The sequence below is a fragment of the Cupressus sempervirens genome, chromosome 10 (assembly GCF_028749045.1).
Source record: "Cupressus sempervirens isolate cs-2001-9-10 chromosome 10, ASM2874904v1, whole genome shotgun sequence".
In the NCBI taxonomy this organism is placed as follows: Eukaryota; Viridiplantae; Streptophyta; class Pinopsida; order Cupressales; family Cupressaceae; genus Cupressus; species Cupressus sempervirens.
Window position 1 is genome coordinate 203,468,026 of NC_143127.1, and position 19,906 is coordinate 203,487,931.

Genomic DNA, 19,906 nt, shown 5'->3' on the forward strand with positions numbered 1-19,906 from the left:
CAGTGTTGAACTCTTGCCCAACCAATAAGGCTCGAGATGTTATTAGTTTTCATAGGATAAAACCAAAATTCACCCCCGAGTTCATATTGTATCTTTGAGTTATAGAATGCCTGGGAGATGTGCATACCATACGCCATCAAACAGCTGTGAACATCATGAATAAATCTGGAATTTATCTCATAAGTTGTAGGTCTTATAATTGCAATGCCGTGTAAATTATTATCAATCTGGTCATTGGAATTCACTTTTAAATATCTCAAAATCTACTGACCATTCGTGGTACACCTTAATATAATAATATTTGATATGGAACTCTAAAAGGATTAGCTCCAACAAAGTGCTGCTAATCTGTCAGAACGAAGCAATAAGTAGATATGCAAAATTTACCAAAAAGTAATTCGCTTTTAGCCTTCGGACAAACTGACCTGTCTTAGGGTGGGGTCCTATGGAGGGGGGCTCCTATTTTCCTGGACAAGATTCTAATTTATCTAGTTGCAATTTTATTTTTTCTCTATGGGACCTCTCATTCCTTTAAAATGGAAGCTTAAGCCCCCCATGGGACCCCAGCTTAGAAGCCTACATACAAAATCTTAAGATTTTGGTAACATCATCAGACAAAGAGACCACAACTTCTGTTCCTATAATCTTAAGACAATTTAAGAAGCAGTTACCATTATTATCTTGACCAGTATGCCTGGGTTGAAAAACAAAAATATGTAGTCTACCTGCTACATGCCAAATGTTTCCATCTTCAGACAATTTTTGTTCCCGACAATAGAGTTGTCGATCATGTAAACCCTAAGCAAATTTTGAAATAATTCTCCAGAGAGATGTTGCCTTTTAATGAATAGAAAATGCTATATACAATCAATAAATGAGTTTTAAGACCTCCCGTCTGGCCATCTTTTGCTACAAAGTGGAAGAGCATTATTAGCTTAAATGTAAAATTAGAATACAAAAAAATAGAAGAGCTCAAATAGCAAAGGTTTTTCGGAAGAAGAACAAATAAGCCTGCTTTTGGCATCAATTTTTTAAATAAATAATTAAAAATATTATGCCGATTTTCTTCCATTGCGTTCAGTAATAGATCTTTTATTACCAAATGCATCTTTCGCAGATGAATCAATTTCATCGTCCTCTCTCTTCTTCTCATTGTAAATCGCAGTCCCAATGTCAATTATTCTTCCTTCAACTTCCTTCAGAGGCTGCCCAACATAAAGTAGAAGTGCACCTTTTCTTATGACAATGACCTCTAAAGATGTTAACTTCACTTCCTCATAAAAATCCTGCCAGCAATAAAACCAGAATCATTATGCTTGTCCCAGCACAACAACAAGAATCTAATTATTCTCTAGCACACTATTCAATTCTGAAGGCAAAAACCAAAATATAATTAATAATTTAATATCTATAATCACCTTTCCAGTTTTTATATAGAAACTACAAGAACAAGTAACATGGAATGCAGTAAACGTAAAAATATTAAAAACAGAGGTTAGCAAGTTTAAGGAACATCAATACAACCACAGTAGGAAATCCAGAAGTCATGGGATTACTTGAACTTGATCAGGTTGGATGACTGAGGCCCAGACAGATTCAATTGATTATCACAGATCGAGGAGTATAATTCATGTTTCTAACAACTGAAATTTTCCCTTTTATAAAACTGACTGCTGCAAAACAACTGTCTGTCACCTTTTGAGATTTGTTCATCAGTTCACACGGAAAGAACAAAATGGGGAAGTCCAGTTTTAAAACTTTTTTCCACCATTTGTTTTCAACTATGTAATTGAAAATTTGCTTTTAATTTCGTTTTTTGTGTTTATACAATTTTGGCACCAATATTGTAATAGAGTGTGTTGTGGCACTCTCATAGGCATGCATAAGTTGCACTTATGTAAATGAATAGATAAGGATACGTAGATTAAGGTTGTAAACGTTGGCAATTGTTGGTGTAATTTTATAATTTGCCTCTTATATTAAGTTTACATTGGTGATTATTATTATTATTTTACTTCAGTGGATTTAGAAATAATGAGCCCTTCACATCAAGTCTGAGCTCACTTGATCTTCAGGTTTGGCTCAAATGACTTAGTTGAGCTTCATGTTGAATCCAACACTCATTCACTTGAGGTGAACTTGTCTCTTTGATTTGTTCCAAAGTTCAAAATGATGTATTCAAATTCCTTTATTTCATAATAAATTTATTTTTGATCTTTATCCGCATCCTCAATATTGGATTGTCACTGATATTCGTCTTCTGAACCATATAAGTTTACATCCAGTTTATGTCATCCTTTGCAGTCACCTAGATCTAGGCTTCTGTATGAATTACCATTGAATTCTACAAAAAGACACACACCTCTGTGAAGGGTCAGGTATTTTCTTACCATTCACAACACCTAATAATATATTAAAGAAAGATCATGGAGCTATGATACTCACTATCAGTGGGCTTCCCTGAGGGCTCTAAAACCATGGATAGTAGATTTCTTTGAAATAGAGAGTTTAGGTGAAAAGTACTGCTTGATTAGGGTCTCAAATATTTGTAAGTATGTGATTGGTAAACTTGAGATAACTATGTCATGCACCGCTTACTGCACACAGAACTAAAAGAAGAATTTAATGAGCTGCACTTTCTAGTAGATTAATTTAACAATAAATTTGGAAGGAAATTGAAAGAAATCTATACTAAAAATATAGGATCCAAGAGATTACCCCAGGGAATCCAAAATCTGGGAGAAGCAAAACTTACTTATCCGCTATTCTCAAAGGCAAGTGCAATCTTATGCCTCTTGGATAAACAACCAGCCTAAATCTTACTGATTTCAATCCCTGCAATCAATCTTCACACAATTCAATTCTGCTTTTGTCGAACCCAATCTACTTGAATCTATGAGGTCCATCGGAATTCATTTCAATATAAATTCCTTCTCTTATGTTTCTTGTTAATTTTCCAACTAATAAATATAAGGATACAGTGAGATTAATCTTGTGATCCTATGCCATTCATATGTCTTCATGTTCCTTAAATAGTGTTCCCTAGGACATGAGAGAAAAATATTAAATATTTGTATATAATTGCTAATTGTAATTGCATTTCCAAGAGGTGGACATGTAAAGATGATAAGAATAAATCAAAATGGAAAAAAATCATGCAAAACCCACACCCCAAGAAAATAAAATCATGCAAATCCATCATGATTTTTAGGGAAAAAATCATTCAAGACCCTATTAAATCAGAAAAATCACAATTTTCTGGGAAAGAAAATGTGCAAAATGCTCTGAGATCAGAAAAACCAGCAACCCTTGGTCACAAGAATAAAGAACCCTTGCAGATGTAAAAAAAACCACGATTTTGCCAAAAACTGAGAGCAAAATATCTCCTGAAAATTTCCTCACAGAATGTTTGAGAAAAACCTCAAGTTTTATTCTATAAAAATTACCCCAAAAAAACCCCATGATTTTTGTTTAATTGGAAAACTTCACCATAAAACCAACCTCTGCTCTAATACCAAGAAATGATAATCAATTGTAGATATTGAATATTAAGAAAAGTAGAGGAATGCTCCTTATATAATCAATTACAAGAAAATATTTCCATGACAGAAACAATTGAGAACTAAAGAGAAAATAGAAAATCGCTAAACTAAATAAACAACTTAAAGAACATAAAGTTACTAAAAACTAGCTAGTTTACTTTAAAAAATGTTACTTGACCATTATACTATATATTACTTTAACATTTAGGCATCTGGGATATGAGAGTTCCTCCATGGAACGCCCAAGATCAAGAAGAGAGAAGGTGTCTGTTGGAAGATTCAAAGAGTTATCTGGAATTAAAGGGCATCGGAAAGGTTAAAGGTTTGAGTGGCTATTGGTTGGTCGCCCAGGTTAGAGTCACTTTTAGGGATTTACTATTTTATTATGTCTATTGTTTGTTCACTTACTAGGCATGTGTTTTTGCAAGTGGTTTCTTGCCTCTTGCTTTGGGAAACAACAGGCATTTACCCTCTCCTAGTTTGCTATATATTGGAGCCATGGCCTAGTAGTTTGATCATCAGTTTATTGTAGGCTTCCAAGTTATTTTAAGTGTGATTAGAGAAGTGCAATTTAGTGTATTATTGTGATATTCTCTCTTTGAAGAATAATAATATGCTTGCCCTCTTTCTCTTGTGGAGCTTTCTCCTACAAAGGTTTCTCCGCATAAATCTAGTGTCTCATTTGCTATGCTGATTTTATATTGTTGTTGGATGTTGCAATCACTTTCATATGTCAGATTTGGTTATCTTATTTCAGATTTGCAATCATATATGCTTTATTGCAAGCTTCTTTCACTTTGCCTCTCAGCCTTTAGAGTTGATAATTCAGTTGAGAGGAGGATGCCTTTCTATTAAGTGTTGAAGGGCTTTTTGCCGTACTCAGTGTTTGTGCTGTGTGGTTTTGCAGATTTCAGATAAAGATTAAAATCCATCACATCTACTTCCCACATGGACATTGAGAAATTAAATGGCACTGGATATGAGATGTGGAGACTGAAGCTGGAAGATATTTAGAAAGCAAGAGGTCAATGGTTGTCGGTTTCACATGAAAAGAAACCAAAGGACTCTACTATGATGATGATGCTTAGACTTAAATTGGACATTAAGGCACGAGGAACCATTCAGTAGTTTAACTGATTCTGCCCTCTTGAATGTCTTTATCAAACCACAAGTTTGATCAATAAGTTATATCTCAAGAGGTGGTTCGTTGTCAGTTTCCCATGAAAAGAAACCAAAGGACTCTACTATGAAGATGCTGCTTAGAATTGAATTGGACAAAAAAGCACAAGGAACCATTCAGTTGTTTTACTGATTCTGCCCTCTTGAATGTCTTTATCAAACCAAAAGTTTGATGAATAAGTTATATCTCACGAGGATGTCATATTCTTCAAAACAAAATATGTTGATTCTATTACAGTATTACTGATCATTTGAATTCATTTAATCTGATTTTAAGTCAGCTTGCAGCAGTAAATATTATAATAAAAGACGAAGATAAACGTATCTGGTTTCTTTGCTCTTCACCCAAATCTTGTGAAAATTTAATTAATGCCATTAGAAGTGGTAATGCAAAGCCAAAGATGGACAACTTGATTGTTATACTTCTTTCAGAAGAGATGAGCAGAAGTCTATGAATGCTGGCTCCCAAAGTGCCTTGCATGTGCAGGAAGTTCCAAAGAGAAAGGGCGTAAAGCAAATTTAAAAAAAAAAAGATAAATCTAAAGGCCCCTGAAAAGAGCACTGTGTTGGAATTGTCGTACAAGAGGGCATGTGAGAAAAACATGTAAATGTAAACAAAAAATGATTTTTCAGCTTAAAAGACCTCTGATGATGATTTTGAAGTTTTGTTTATTTCAGCTAACACTGTTAGTGATGATCGTTGGCTTATTAATTCAGGTTGATCTTGACAAATGACTCCTTACAAGGAGCGGTTTTCTTCTTACATGCATATGATGGGGGACGGGTTTCCTTTGGTCCCAACACAGAAGATTGTTGGTGAAGGAAATGTAAAGTTGTGCTTCAATGATGAAAGAGTTCAAACCCTTGATGATGTTTTGCATATTCCTAGACTTGCTAGAAATCTTATTTTTGCATCCAAATTGAATGATTCTAGAATGCACGTGACATTTGACAATTCTGGTTGCAAGTTGGTAAGAGGAAGCTTGGTGATAGCTAAAGGATCACAAATAGAACTTTGTTTAGGCTAATTGCCTCCACTTTTAGCAACTCTGTCAAATGTAACTAGCACTGAAAATGCATGTGTTATGGCACCATGAAGTAGGTCACATAGGTGAAAAAGGTATTAAGACATTTCTGAATAAAAAGTTGGTTGACTGTCTTTCTTATTATTCTATTGTTAAAAATGATTTTTGAGAGCATTATGTTTAAGTAGGAGATATTTTCTCAAAACAAGTCAAACTGTGATATTGCTATCAGGATTCAACTGTGTAGTTTTTGAGTCAAACTCATTAACCCATGTTTCATGAGTAGTGGTTAACACGAACCCATCTCTCATGAGAATGAATCGAACACTTAGCACTCATTGGATCTAGGTGGTGCTCACAAAGCTGAAGCACCAAGATGTCCCGGGAGGTCACCCAACCCAGTACTTCTCCAACTTGAGCGCACTTAACTACGGAGTTCCCTCCAAGGTTAAACCCATTTTGCTAGCAACCCCATTTGCAAAACCTTCACCAAGTGTTGTGCGTTATGAACTATTCACTAGAAAGCCCCTTAAGGTCATTAACGATAAGGAGGAGATATATTTAGGAGGTTTGTGTGAGGCTCCTTAAGCATCATCTAGATCCAATGAGTGCTAAGTGTTCCATTCTTTCTCGTGAGAGATGGGTTCGTGCGAACTGGATCCATGAGTTTGACTCAAAAACTACACAATTGAATCCTGATAGCAATATCACAATTTGACTTGTTGCGGAAAAATATCTCCTCCTCCTCATTGATGACATTAAGGGGCTTTCTAGTAAATGGTTCATAAGGCACAACACTTGGTGAAGGTTTTGCAAATGGGGTTGCAAGCACAGTGAGCTTAAACATGGAGGAAACTCCATAGTTAAGTAGACTAAAATTGGAGTAGTACTGGGATGGGTGACTTCCCCGGAAGTCTCGATGCTTCACCTCTGTGAGCATCACCTAGATCCAACGAGTGCTAAATGTTCTAATCATTCTCATGAGCGATGAGTTTGTGTGAATAACCACTCATAAAACATGGGTCAATGAATTTGACTCAACTACCCAATTGAATCTTGATAGCAATATCACAGCATTGTGTTTGTTAAATAGAATAGATTGTCATTTCTTAAAGGAGTTTATAAAGCAAAGAAATTGTTAGAAATTATTCAATCAGATGTGTGTTCACTTGTAAATGTTGAGTGAATCTCAGTTATATGTTTCCTTCATTAATGATGTCTCAAGATATATAGATTTATTTTATGCGTTCTAAATCTGATTTTTTCACTAAGTTAAAGAAATTTAAGGTTTTAGTTGAGCAGCAATCAAATTATAAGATAAAAGTGTCAGATTTAACAATCGGGATGAATATTATTCCAAGGAATTTAACAAATTTTGTAAGCATGCAAGTATTGTTCAATAGAAAACTGCTCTGTACATTTCCCAATAAAATAAAATGGCAAAAAGAGCAAAAACCTTAATAGAAAGAGCTAGATGCATGTTGAGTGGTGCTAAGCTTGATAGCTCTTTTGGGCAGAAGTTGTTGGTACTGCTTGTTATTTGTTTGATAGATCTCCCTTTTCAGCTCATATTGGCAAAATTCCTTATCTATAGCCTTTGGTTTTGCACCTAAGTGATACAGGAACATCCAGAGATATAAGGTCAATCTATATCACCCAAAAATACATCTAGAGATACTTTATGTTTGATGTGTTTGCATTTATGGATACCATTTGGGCAAAATAGAGATTGCAAATCTCCAATTTCCATTGTTACTTTTCCAAAATAGTATTTTGGCACACCTCAGGATATGTGCAAATGCAGAAAATGGGTTATTTTGTTGGCGAGCCATAATTATGAAGAATTAGAAGGTGTAAGTTGGAGGGAAGGTTGCAATTGAAATTTCAAGCACTCTAGAAAAAGTATCAGGTCAAAATGTTTCATTGGTTGGAAGTTATTGCAGTTTTAAGTTGCTCGAAGACGACCTAAAAATGCTTTGGAGTCAGATTTGAGGAACTCAACAGCCTCATACATCCCCAAAAAATGGAGGGCGGTCGTAGTCATCAAAAATGCTATAGAGCACTCAGAGAGATTTCTGGAAATGTAAATGGTTCGTCATTTAGAGTCTCAGATTAAAAGTTATGCTTTCCGGAAGTTGGACTACTTTTACTAGAACCTCTTTTTTTGCACCAACTTCTAATTTGAATTCTAGAAACTTTGTTTTGGCGTCAGTTGCCAAATGTTAAAATGTAAATTCTATTCTTAACCCTAAAACTAAGATAGGCTATTTAAGGCCCACCCTTGAGGTGACAAGGGCAATTTTTTGTGGAGTTTGGGAGAAGATACTGTGAAATGGGTTTTCTCTATAATCCAGTGTTACACGGGGACTCACACCTCCCTCCAAACCTCGGAGTACCCGTCCCCAAGATGTTCCAGCACCCAAGTACCCCCACCTCTGCATTCCACAACCATGTTACCGCTGGAATCGGGACTTGGCTTTTTCTTTGAATTTTGATTTTTGAATGTTACTATTGGGTATGTAATATGTTACTATGTTGAATGTTTAATGGTTCTAGTTCATGTTGCAATTTTTCTATGTTCAAGTATTTTAATTTGGTATGTTCTACTGAAACATCATTTCATAACAAGCATTTCAAGTTCTATTTATATACTATACAACACTTGTCCCATCCTCCCCTTGCTGATGTACCCCATCGTCCCAAAAATGAGGCCCATTTCTCCCCTGTCCCGAAAACTCATCCCGACATACCCCAACAATGGCATTACGTTGCTATAATCTAATAATATTGTAGCCCACAAGATATGCAGTTGGCTCTATTTTTACTATAATGCATGTACTAGCTTCTTATTTCAAATAATAGAAAAATCGCTTTTCTTTTGTGTTCATTTTTGTCTCAAGTTGTGCCCTTGTCACTAAGGGTCCTTGGTTGTGAGGCTGTAAGTTTTGGAATCCTCAAACAGACATGCAAATATTTTCTAAAGATGTTATTTTCAAGGAGTATAGAGCTTTCTCAAGTGAAGAACAACCAAAGGAGAAGACAAACACAATGCACTTTAGGACAAATATTGACCAGAACATAGGATGAACTCTGGAGAATGATTAAATTCTTCCTTTTATCCAAGTTGTGACTTATAGGCATAGAATTGTCTATATCACAATGTGATCTTGAACTCATCCAGATCTTGACAGTAGTTCTCTATTGTTCAACGCATTATCTAAGAGATCGTCATCTCTCATAATGCCTTTTATAAGTGTTCATTATCTCAGAGATCGTTACCTCTTAAATAATGAATACAAATGGTGAAGCCCCTAACAGTCAATAGCCTAACAATAATAATTATTTTAATAATAATTTAAAGAATACATGTTTCATAATTCAACCATACCAAGTCTTTTTTTGAAGTGATCTATCTTCACTCGAGAGAGAGGTTTCGTAAGAATATCCGTTGTCTGATCTGCAATACAAAAGTATTATAATTTTATAGTATTCATGTCTACCATATCTCTAACATAATGGTATGGAATTTCAATATGCTTGGACCTATTATAGAAAATTAGATTTCAAAAAGCTTGATGGAACTCTGATTATCACAATGAATAATAGTGGGATTCATGGGTTGACCAAATAATCCCATAAGTAACTTTCTAAGCTAGACTGCTTCCTAAGAGGCCATTGCAGTTGCAACGTATTCAGCTTCTGTGGAACTTTGTGCTACTGATGACTTCTTTCTGCATATCCATGGCATCATTGTTGATCCTAAACTGAAACAGCATCCTGAAGTGTTTTTTCTATCATTAACACTTCCACCCCAACCTGAGTCTGTGAATCCATGTAAGTCCAAGTCAACTTTCTTATATTTGAGCCCAAGGTTAAGAGTGCCTTGTAAGTATCTCATAATGTGTTTAACTACAACTAGGTGAATCTCCTTTGGCTCACACATAAACTGACTTAAGGCATTAACAACATAGCGAATATTAGATCTTGTATTTACCAAGTACATAAGAGACACAATCATCTGTCTGTAAAGAGTAGAATCTATGGAGGGTGATTCTGCAATTGCTTCCTTAAGTTTGTGTAAATTAGGCTCCATTGGAGAAGAGATAGGTTTGTTGTTCCACATTCCAAATCTCTTCAAGATGTCTAATGCATACTTCCCTTGATTAAGTATGATGCAATCATAATTCTGCCATCTAAGGAAGTAATGAAGGAGTCCTAAATCTTTCATTTCAAATCCTCTAATTAGATCTTTCTTGCATTGATTTATAAGATGATCATCACCTGTTATTAGTAAATCATCAACATACAGTATCAAAATTACCATATCATCTTTATCCCTTTTATAATATAGATTTGGATCAGCTTCATTCTTGGAGAATCCTAAGCTGGTGAGATACTTATGAATTCTTTCATACCATGCCCTTTGAGCATGTTTAAGACCACAGAGAGCTTTTTTGAGTTTCAAATCCTTCAGATTGCTCCAAATATACCTCTTTTGTAATCTTTCCATTCAGAAATGTTGTTTTTACATCCATCTGATGTACTTTCCATTCCTTTGATGCTACAATAGCTAGGACTGCTCTTACAGAGGTGTATCTGGCAACAAGAGCAAAGGTTTCTTCATAATCAATTCCTTCTTTCTGAGAGAATCCCCTGGCTACAAATCTGGCTTTATATTTTTCAATGCTACCGTCAGCAACATGCTTGATAAATATCCACTTAGAAGTAACAACGGATTTTCCTTCAGGTCTTGGAACAATTTCCCAAACATCATTCTTAATAATGGATTGGTATTCTTCCATCATAGCATCCTTCCAAGCTGAATGTTTAATAGCATCTGAAACATTGGTTGGTTCTGATTTAGATAAATCACTCATGCTTGCAACATAACTAGAAAATCTCTTGGGTCTTTTGCTTTCTCTAAAGGTTCCAGATGGTGCAACGAAGTCTTGTGCTTCCTCTACTGTTTAATGGCCCAAAGTGGTCTTTTCTTTGGATTTTGAGTTTCCTCAAAATTAAGATTTTGAATTTCATCTTCAATTTCTTCAATGTTCTCCCTCTGAAACTAAGATTCAGTATTTTCTTCAGAACTAGGTAAGGGAGAGGGTTCTCCAGAACTTAGGGCTCTTTTGAATGCTAAATCTTCTTCAAATAATACATCCCTACTAAGTTCAATGTTTTTCTAACCAGGTACGAAAATCCTATATGTTTTAGATGTTTCACTATACCCCACAAAAATAACTTTCCTCCCAGAGGGTTCTAACTTAGTTCTCTTTTCTTTTGGAACATGTATATATACTGGGCACCAAAAAATCCTAAGATGACTTATATTAGGTTTAACTTTAGTAAAGACTTCTTCAGGAGTTTTATCTTTAAGGTAAGAATAAGGACTTCTGTTTTGAATATAGATAGCAGTACAAGAGGCTTCTGCCCAAAGATAATATTTTAAATTTTGATCAAATATCATAGCTCTTGTTGCTTCTATAATTGTTCTATTTTTCCTTTCTGCTACCCCATTTTGTTGTGGATTATAAGGAATGATATACTCCCTCTTAATTCATGTTTCTTTACAAAACTCTTTAAACAAATCTGAAGTATATTCCCCTCCATTATCAGTCCTAAGAGTTTTAATTTTGTGTCTTGATAAGTTTTCAGTTAAGGTTTTGAATTCTTTAAATCTCTTAAGGATTTCTTCTGATTCTTTACACTTTAAGAAGTAAATCCAAGTTTTCCTAGAGAAGTCATCTATAAAAAGTATATAGTACCAGAATCCTCCAAGAAAAGGAACAGACATAGGTCCACATAAATCTGAGTGGATTATTTCCAAAAACTGTTAGTTTTTATAGTGCTATCATGAAATGGACTTTTGGTGTTTTTACCCAGAGTGAATCCTTTGCATATGCTTGGGTGATCTTTATTCAACTTAGGTAAATTAGTTACCATCTTCTTCATAGTTGATAAGGTTTTGAAATTTAGATGTCCTAACTTTCTGTGCCATATTTTGTTTATATCAGCAGCTTCATGAATTAAGCTTGAATAGGTCGACTAGGTTCTATATTTAGTTCATACAAGTATCCCTTTCTTTGACCAATCAACTTTGATTTCTTAAATGAGTTCTTAGACGAGGTCATTACTTTACCGTCCATGAATGCAACATTATGCTCGTAATCTTCAAGTGTTGTAACAAAGATTAGATTCCTTTTTATTCCTAGTACATAGAGTACTCCTTTGAGATGTAGAACACTACTCGATTTTAGTTTCAAGGTGCAATTCCCAATTCCTTTGACGGAATGAGCTGAATTATCACTGATGGTAACTTCGCCATCAACTTCTTTTGATATAGAGTCTATTGCTTCTTTGTATCCTATAATATGTCGAGATGATCCATTATCAATCACCCATGCCTTGCTTGATACGTCATTTGATATTGTAGAATACAATACACGATTCTCAAGATCATAGTTATCTTCTTTCCTAGTAATGTTTGTATAGTTTACTTCCTGCTTAGAATTCTCAAGGTAATTAGATCTATAGTGTCCAAATTTTTCGCATTTGAAGCATTTTATTTTGGATAGATCTTTTTTTAGGTTTGTCATTCTTTTGATTACCCTCCTTCTTGAAGTGCTTCTTCTTACCTTTATAGGAATTTGTGTTGAGAACATGAAATTCTTCATCTTCAATTTTCAACTTTCCCCCTTTCTTAAGTTTTCTAGATTCTTCTTGAAGGCAGTCTCCCTTAAATCTATTGAAGTCAGGAAGATTGTCTCTAGCACTTACTCCTTGTGCGAATGTTTCTCACGAATCCGGTACCCCATCTCTAGCCATAAGTGTTAGTTCCTTGTTTTCAATTATGGTCCCTATACTTGCAAGTTCGTCTCTTAGACTAGCAACCCTTAAGAAGTAAGAATTCATCAATTCTCCCTTCTTTATGATTTAGTTGCCTTTTTAGTGCAAGGGTTCTAGTTGCCTTGTTAACCTCATATGCATTTAATAATGCATTCATCATATTGAATGTTGTTTGATGTTTCATTAGCATAGGTACTATTTCATTTTTCATTCCATCTAATATGATCTGCATGGCTTTCCTATTTCCTTTACTCCAGATAGTTTTATTGGGGTCAACAGTAGGCTGCTTGGATGTTGAATCAACAAACTGTTTCACATCATTGTCCTCAAGAATCATCATAATTCTTAATTTCCAAGCAACAAAGTGTTTTTTCCCATCAATCCTGTCCTAGAGTCTGATTGTGCTTGCCATTGAAGATAGAAGGATGTTGCTAGATATAGAAAGTCTGAGCCTTTAATTTGCAGAGCCTAGATTTGACTACCAGAGCTCTGATACCATGTAAATTTTCTACAAATTCTATTGTAAATCAGACTGAGATAATACCTTGAATGCTTTTCCTTTTGCTGAAAATGATCTTCTATAAATCAGACTTGTATGAAGAATTACCAAAAGTATTAAATGCTAGTCTGAAAATTGTTTTATCTCTGCAATAATTCATATAGGGCAGAATTGCTAAAGGAGCAGACTGTATGTTAATTGTGTGTCCTTTATCTACAACCATACCCTATATAAATAAGGCAACCAAAGGGCAATGTCCCTTGAAGGGACATGACCCTATCTAGGTCGGCCCTACATGTTTTCTCATAATCAGCGTCAAGAAGTAATAGGTTATATTTGTTTATTCAAACTAACTAAGATTAGTTAAGTTCAAACTTAAACTGCCATAATCCAAGGGAGACGCTGATCATGCCTAAACAAGGAACAATAATATATAGGCTTTCCATGCAAGAATAGATCTGTATGATCTGTAATCATATCAGTATGAGATCGAAGTTACAGATTTAACAGCAACCTGTATCAAGGATGTTGATGTGCATATAAGAAAAGAAGAATGGTACGTTAGATGTGAGTCTATTAAAGAAAATTATCTATTGTGATTGGATATCTTTCTATGACAAGAGGGAGCAGCTAGAGGATCTGATTAAATTGATCTTTGAGGATAGATGGATACTTAAATGCTCCCAGTCATGTGATTGGACATCTTTCTATGACAAGAGGGAGCAGCTAGAGGATCTGATTAAATTGATCTTCAAGGATAGATGGATACTTAAAGTCTCATAGTCATGTGACTAAGTTGATGGCTGAAAAATTTTTGAAGGAGAAGAAAATAACATTACAATAGAAGCAACCTTGGACAAGGAGGTCAAAAGGTTGAGGAATGTACCTGGAGCTTCAGAAGGAAGTCAAATTAGCACGAATGCCTAATGTAGCCAAATCAAGGGATAAATCCACAATTAATTACGTTCACTCATGTTACTATGGAATCAGACAAGTTCATTTGTGTATGGAAAGTTGCTCTTGTGAACAATGTGGTGTTTATTAAAACTAATAAATGTCCCTAATGATGAGTCCTTTCAAACAAGATATTTTCCATGATTGAAGTATATGAACAAATCATGCCTTTGTGACAGAGGGAGCAGCATCAGGATCTACATCTGTTGGCATCCAATGATATTGATTCAGAAGGAGTAGACCACGATGAAATGCTTTTTTTTTTTTTTTTCTATCTTCCAGTTGAGGTACATTATCACTGAATAACATATGGCCAACATTCTCTAGAGAGAATTTTTGTGTACTTTAATGAAGCCTTAACTGAAAAGGAACTTCAGCATCAGTAATCTCTTACTTGTATACTTGCATATTCTTTCTTTTGAGAGAGAAGTTTGAGGAGAAAGTCATCATTTACACTTCATGGATTGAGCCACAGTGGATCCACCCTCTAATATCGTTAATGGTGGATGTCATGTGTGTGATGACATGACAACACCACGTCAGAGAATCCGTGGTAACTCTGTGTAATGTCTTTTGTTGTCATGTGTGTGACTCCATAACTTTATGAGGCCCCTATGTACATTACTATAAGGTGACGATCTTTCTAATAATGTACACTTGTATACAACATTGTAAGGTGATGACTTTAAAATGTTCACTATCATGACAAATATAATGCTGACTTGATTTTCATGGAAAATGTCTTGATAGTTAATATCTCTTGAACTTATTGATAGATATCATGCTGACTTGATATCGGTTGTGTATCAATGTGTTCTTAACGAGATAATCATGGTGGATATTATGTGACGTTATCAAAGTAACAAGAATCGAAATCGGATCGGAATCGGCAAGCTCGAATCAAATTGTGAATCGGCCATGAATTGGAATCGAAATGGCAAATTTAAAAAACCCTTGAAATTTAGTAACTTATTTCATAAACCCTTTATCACTGATTCACAAAAAATCGTTTGGCTTGAATCGAATTGTTGAATCGTGTGAATCACCATGATTCTTGGAACTATGGATGTTATATCCGTGGACATGCCATGATGAGTTACGGTAGACATCATGTGACGTGAAGTCAATGCACATACCATAACTAGGATATATGAATGTCATGTGACTTGATGTTCCATATACTCCTTGATATCACGTGTTAGGTGATATCTAAACTAGTTCATACTTAGTTATCTTCCCTAGCTAAGAGGGAGTGTTAAGATGTGATAGCGTTGGTCAGAATTCAAGGATATACAAGCATGGCAACTGTATGCACATGTGTGCATGTATGTATACCAGTTCACCATGTGAACTGATATACATGTATACACACACATATGCATAGACATTGAAATTATCTTGCCGAGATCATCCTTGTATTGAACTGATATTATCAGTATCAAACTAAGTATGAAAATCTGAGCAATCGGATTATATCTATCTCTTGGATCAAGCAGTAAACCCTGATCAAGATTGATTGAATGACAATCATATGGGATCAAGTTATGATCCTCTATATTCAGATCAGAGGCTTTCCTTTTGAAATTGGCTTAGCAAATAATCATGTCCAATAACCATAGGGTCTCTTGATAATTTGTTTGGTGACTAATCATACCTGATAACCTTTGGGTTTGTTGGCTAATTAAGTTTATGCCTTTGTATCTCTTCAAAGAGACATGTAGTTGAACAGTCACAACCGCCCCCCATATGCCTCTTGATTGCAATATATAAGATGACCAATCACAAGAAATAGATTATTGAAATTCATAAATGATTCTATCTCTCCAGATTGGGGCTTCTAATCAGTGATCCAATTATATATTCAGACCTGGAAAACAGTTTTCAGTATTGGATTAATTTTAATCCATTCTATATTGATTATCACCTACAGAGATCCATTACATTTGCAGAGATCCTTCATTATTTAACATCACCAACCAGATTCGTCAATTCACTTTGTTAAAAAATGACAATGAAACAAGATCCTACAAGGAGACTCTCTTTGGACAAAAGTGAGTCTCTTGGATGGAGGCCATGCAGGAGATGATGGTTTTGGTCAGTCATGATACCTCTTGTCAATTTGCCCAAACAAAACCATTGGATGCAGATGAGTGTTCAGAATTTTTGAAACAAACAATTGATTACAACGATACAAAGCTAAACAAGTAGCCAAAGGTTACTCCCAAAGAAAGGCAGTTGATTTCAGTGAAATATTTTCTCCTATTGCAAAATTTACTTCCATTACATTCCTATTGTCTATTGCTACTACTTTTGATTTGAGACAAGGAAAATGGGTGTTCAAACTGCTTTCTTGCATGGAGATTATACGCAATAGCCTGATGGTTTTGTTTTGAAAGAAAAAGAACAATAAGTTTACATATTAAAAAGATTTTTGTATGGTTTAAAACAATCACCCAGGATGTGTTACTAGAAGTTGATGCTTTTGCATTGAAGTTGGATTATATGAGGAGTGAGGAGGATCATTGTGTTTATATAAAGGTAGTTGGTGACCAAAGACTAATTATTGTCTTGTGTGTTGATGACATGTTTATTGGTTACAGGAAGGTGATGACTAGAGAACTCAAGGCTCAACTTATTGGCACATTAAATATGAAGAATTTCAGGGCTGCAAACTATATTCTTTGGATAGTAATTAGCAAAAGTCAGGTTCTTAGGAAATGTTGGTTAAGCCAGATTATATTAATACTATTTTGCAGAGCTTTGATATGCATGACTATAAGCTCGTTTGTATTTTGTTTATGGTTGGTGTTAAGATGAGTTTAGGCATGTGTTTGACTTCTAATGATGATTTTGAAGATACGTCTAAAGTTCATTATGTTGATGCTGTTGGGAGTTTAATGCATGCAACTGTTTGCATTGAACCTGATATAGCCCAAGTAGTGGGAGTTTTGAGCAGGCTTATATCTAATCCTAGAAAAGAGCATTGGACTATTCTGAAAAGGTGTTTAGATATTGGTGAGGAAATTTTTATCACTGTTTGGTTTATCATGGTACTAATGGTGGTTAATTCAATGGATGTATAGGAATGTGTTGATTCAGATGGGTAGCTAAATTGGATAGATGAAGGTCCACTAGTGGCTATGTATTTGATTTGTTTAGAAGTGATTTCGACGAGTAAGAAAACAGCCCACAATTGCTTTGTCCACCATGAAGCAAAGTGTAGGGCAGCTACACGTGCCTCTAAGGAGATGATGTGGTTACAAAGACAATTGCCATTGGTTTTGATAGTGAGTGCTATCTGCTTCGCCAAATATCCTATGCATCATGCTCGTACTAAGCACGTTGATGTCCAATATCACTTTATGCAAAAGATGGTTGAGAATAGCATGGTCTTGATAGAGAAGGTTGACACTTTGAATAATGTTGCAAATTCTCTTATAAAACTAATGACCATGAAAAAGTTCCCTTGATGCAAGGTGGTCCTGTTAGAAACAATAGTCCACCAAGATAACTGAGAGAGGGGGGTGAATTAAAACATTTAACTTCCTTAAACAAACTTAACCATTCAACCAAAGTAAACAACAACCATAATAAAATGCTCATAGGCAATTACATTAGATATGTTGACTAGGGAAAACCTTGATCAGAGGGAAAACCACTATGGGAATGATGCCCACAAGACAATGTACTAATATAAATATTCCTTGTTAGAGGATGGACCTTGTTAGGAGTCTATTACAACATTTAGTGCAATGAGTCCCTATTACGAGACTTTCAATCCCTATTAGGAGATTCCAACCCTGTTAGGAGTTGTGGTATAATGTATGCAAGAAGAGCCCACTGCCCAAACATGCAATTTCAACTAACAAGAAGAGCTCACTGCTCAAACAAGTAATTTACTATTATCTTCCTCTTTCCTTTGTTATTTCCCCTCTCCTGTCAGCCAGACCAATCACTATTAGACCTCAAATCCAAATACCAAACCTCGGATCAGTCAACAAAACCTCGGTAATGAAGTTTGCTTCACTTCTGTACTGCTCTGCTCAACTTCACATTCCGCACTCTCTCTTGCTTGTCATCGATTATAAATTCATATCATCACACTCCATGATAAAGGAAAATGTCCTTCCTTTATATCGAGTCCATAAAACAATTCCCTGAGTCGAATGTTCGACCATCTCAATTAATTATTATAGGACCACATTAAGAACACGTTATACTTAGCGATAACCTTAATCTTCCACCTTGCAACTTGAATAACTTTTCGTACACGCAATATTATGACAAGCAAGCTTAGCCACGTCATCCTCAACATGTCTTCTTCATGTCCTCAACCTTGATCCTCATGATATCAACTCTACTAAGAGATATAACAAGTTTACCAGAACATGCCTCTATAAACTCTATCTCAAAACAAACATCACCAAAACTTACATAACTTCTTCTAGACTTATCCTTTCTGCTTCCGACATTAACTGCATATACCAGATACTCATAAGTATCTCCCATAACCTCGGGTGATTATAATGCTCAACTAGCCATCCATACCAACTTGATCTTTCAGTGGTTCTTCTGTCAGATACAACAGAAAACTTGCTATATTGACATCAATGACAAACTCAGTCATGAATGTAACATATCATCATAGTAGTATTCCCCCATAGGAATATCATCCGCATTCATGCTTCCAACAATCTTCCAATAGGTCCTAGGCCTTGTAATTAATTTATGTATCTCTTGGATGTAATTGCAATGTATCTCAAGTGGGAAAATGTTAGAATAAGGTGGCATTAACCTTGCAATCATGTGCCATCCATATGTCTCCATGTTCCTTGGAAAGTGTTTCATGGGAGTGAGAGAAAAATATTAAATATTTGTACTTTATGGCTAGTTATAATTGCATTTTCAAGAGTTGGACATGTAAAGAAGATAAGGATAAATTAAAATGGAAAAATTACTCTTTAGGTGTCCACATCGGGTCATGCATTGGGCACCTAAGATTGGGAGGAGCAAAAGTGTCTATTGGGAGATCCGAAGAGTCATTAGGAGTTACACAAAATCCAAAAGGTTAAAGATTTGAGTGGCTATGGTTACGGCACCCACGTTGAAGTCACTTCAAGGGATCTAATATTTTATTATGTCTAGTAGTTGCTCACTTTCCAAATTGTGGGTTCTTGCAAGTGATTTCTTGCCTCTTGTTTAGGGAAACAATAGTGATTTTCCCTCTCTCAGTTTGTTCAAATGAAAAAGTTTTTCCTTCAAACTCTTCATGTCCCCAAGTCTTTCGTTCACTACTATTCTCAAGCTTGGTACCATATACTCAATAGGGATAATCGTTTGTTAACCATACATCAACTAAAGGTTGTATGCCTTGTTGTCACTTTGTATGTCATTCTCTAGGCCCATAGTGCAATTGGTAATTCAAATACATTATTCATTGATTTGGCCTGATTGCTTTCTCTTAGGTCATATAGACTTGAAATTGTGAAAAGTCCAAAACTCTACCATCGTCAACATAATGACATGATTGAAAAAATGTACTCCCCAACTACTTGTGATATGGATTGAAATACCATGCCTCGTAACAATCTACTCATAGATGGACCCCGTTGTACTCACAATCACTGGTGATCTGGATTGAAATACCATACCTCATAACAATCTACTCATAGATAAATCTTGTTGTACTCACAACCATGTTGTCCGGTAATGCTCATGCTTCCAACCTATAATAACCCCTGTCGGTTATGGCTTTAACAAACATCGACTTCCCTTACTAATCAAAGATTTGGCATTTAGTCAAACACTTAGCAAACAATATTAAGGAACTCCAAATGTTTGTCAATTCTCAATTTTCTCAA

General features: G+C 35.3%; 1 protein-coding gene across 3 annotated transcripts in view; it reads right to left on the reverse strand.

The window, feature by feature from the left end:
- Positions 1-807: 807 nt before the first annotated feature.
- LOC149533332 (uncharacterized) overlaps positions 808-19,906 on the reverse strand; it is a 101,608-nt gene continuing 82,509 nt past the window's right edge. For 2 of the 3 annotated variants that reach the window (XM_089804187.1, XM_089804185.1), the window contains one exon: positions 808-1,286. In XM_089804187.1, coding sequence (XP_089660313.1) covers positions 1,053-1,286 — 234 coding nt within the window. In that variant the 3' untranslated portion in view covers positions 808-1,052. Of the gene's footprint in view, positions 1,287-2,755; positions 2,836-19,906 lie in introns of all 3 variants that reach the window. The other variant, XM_089804186.1, reaches the window with a different exon arrangement.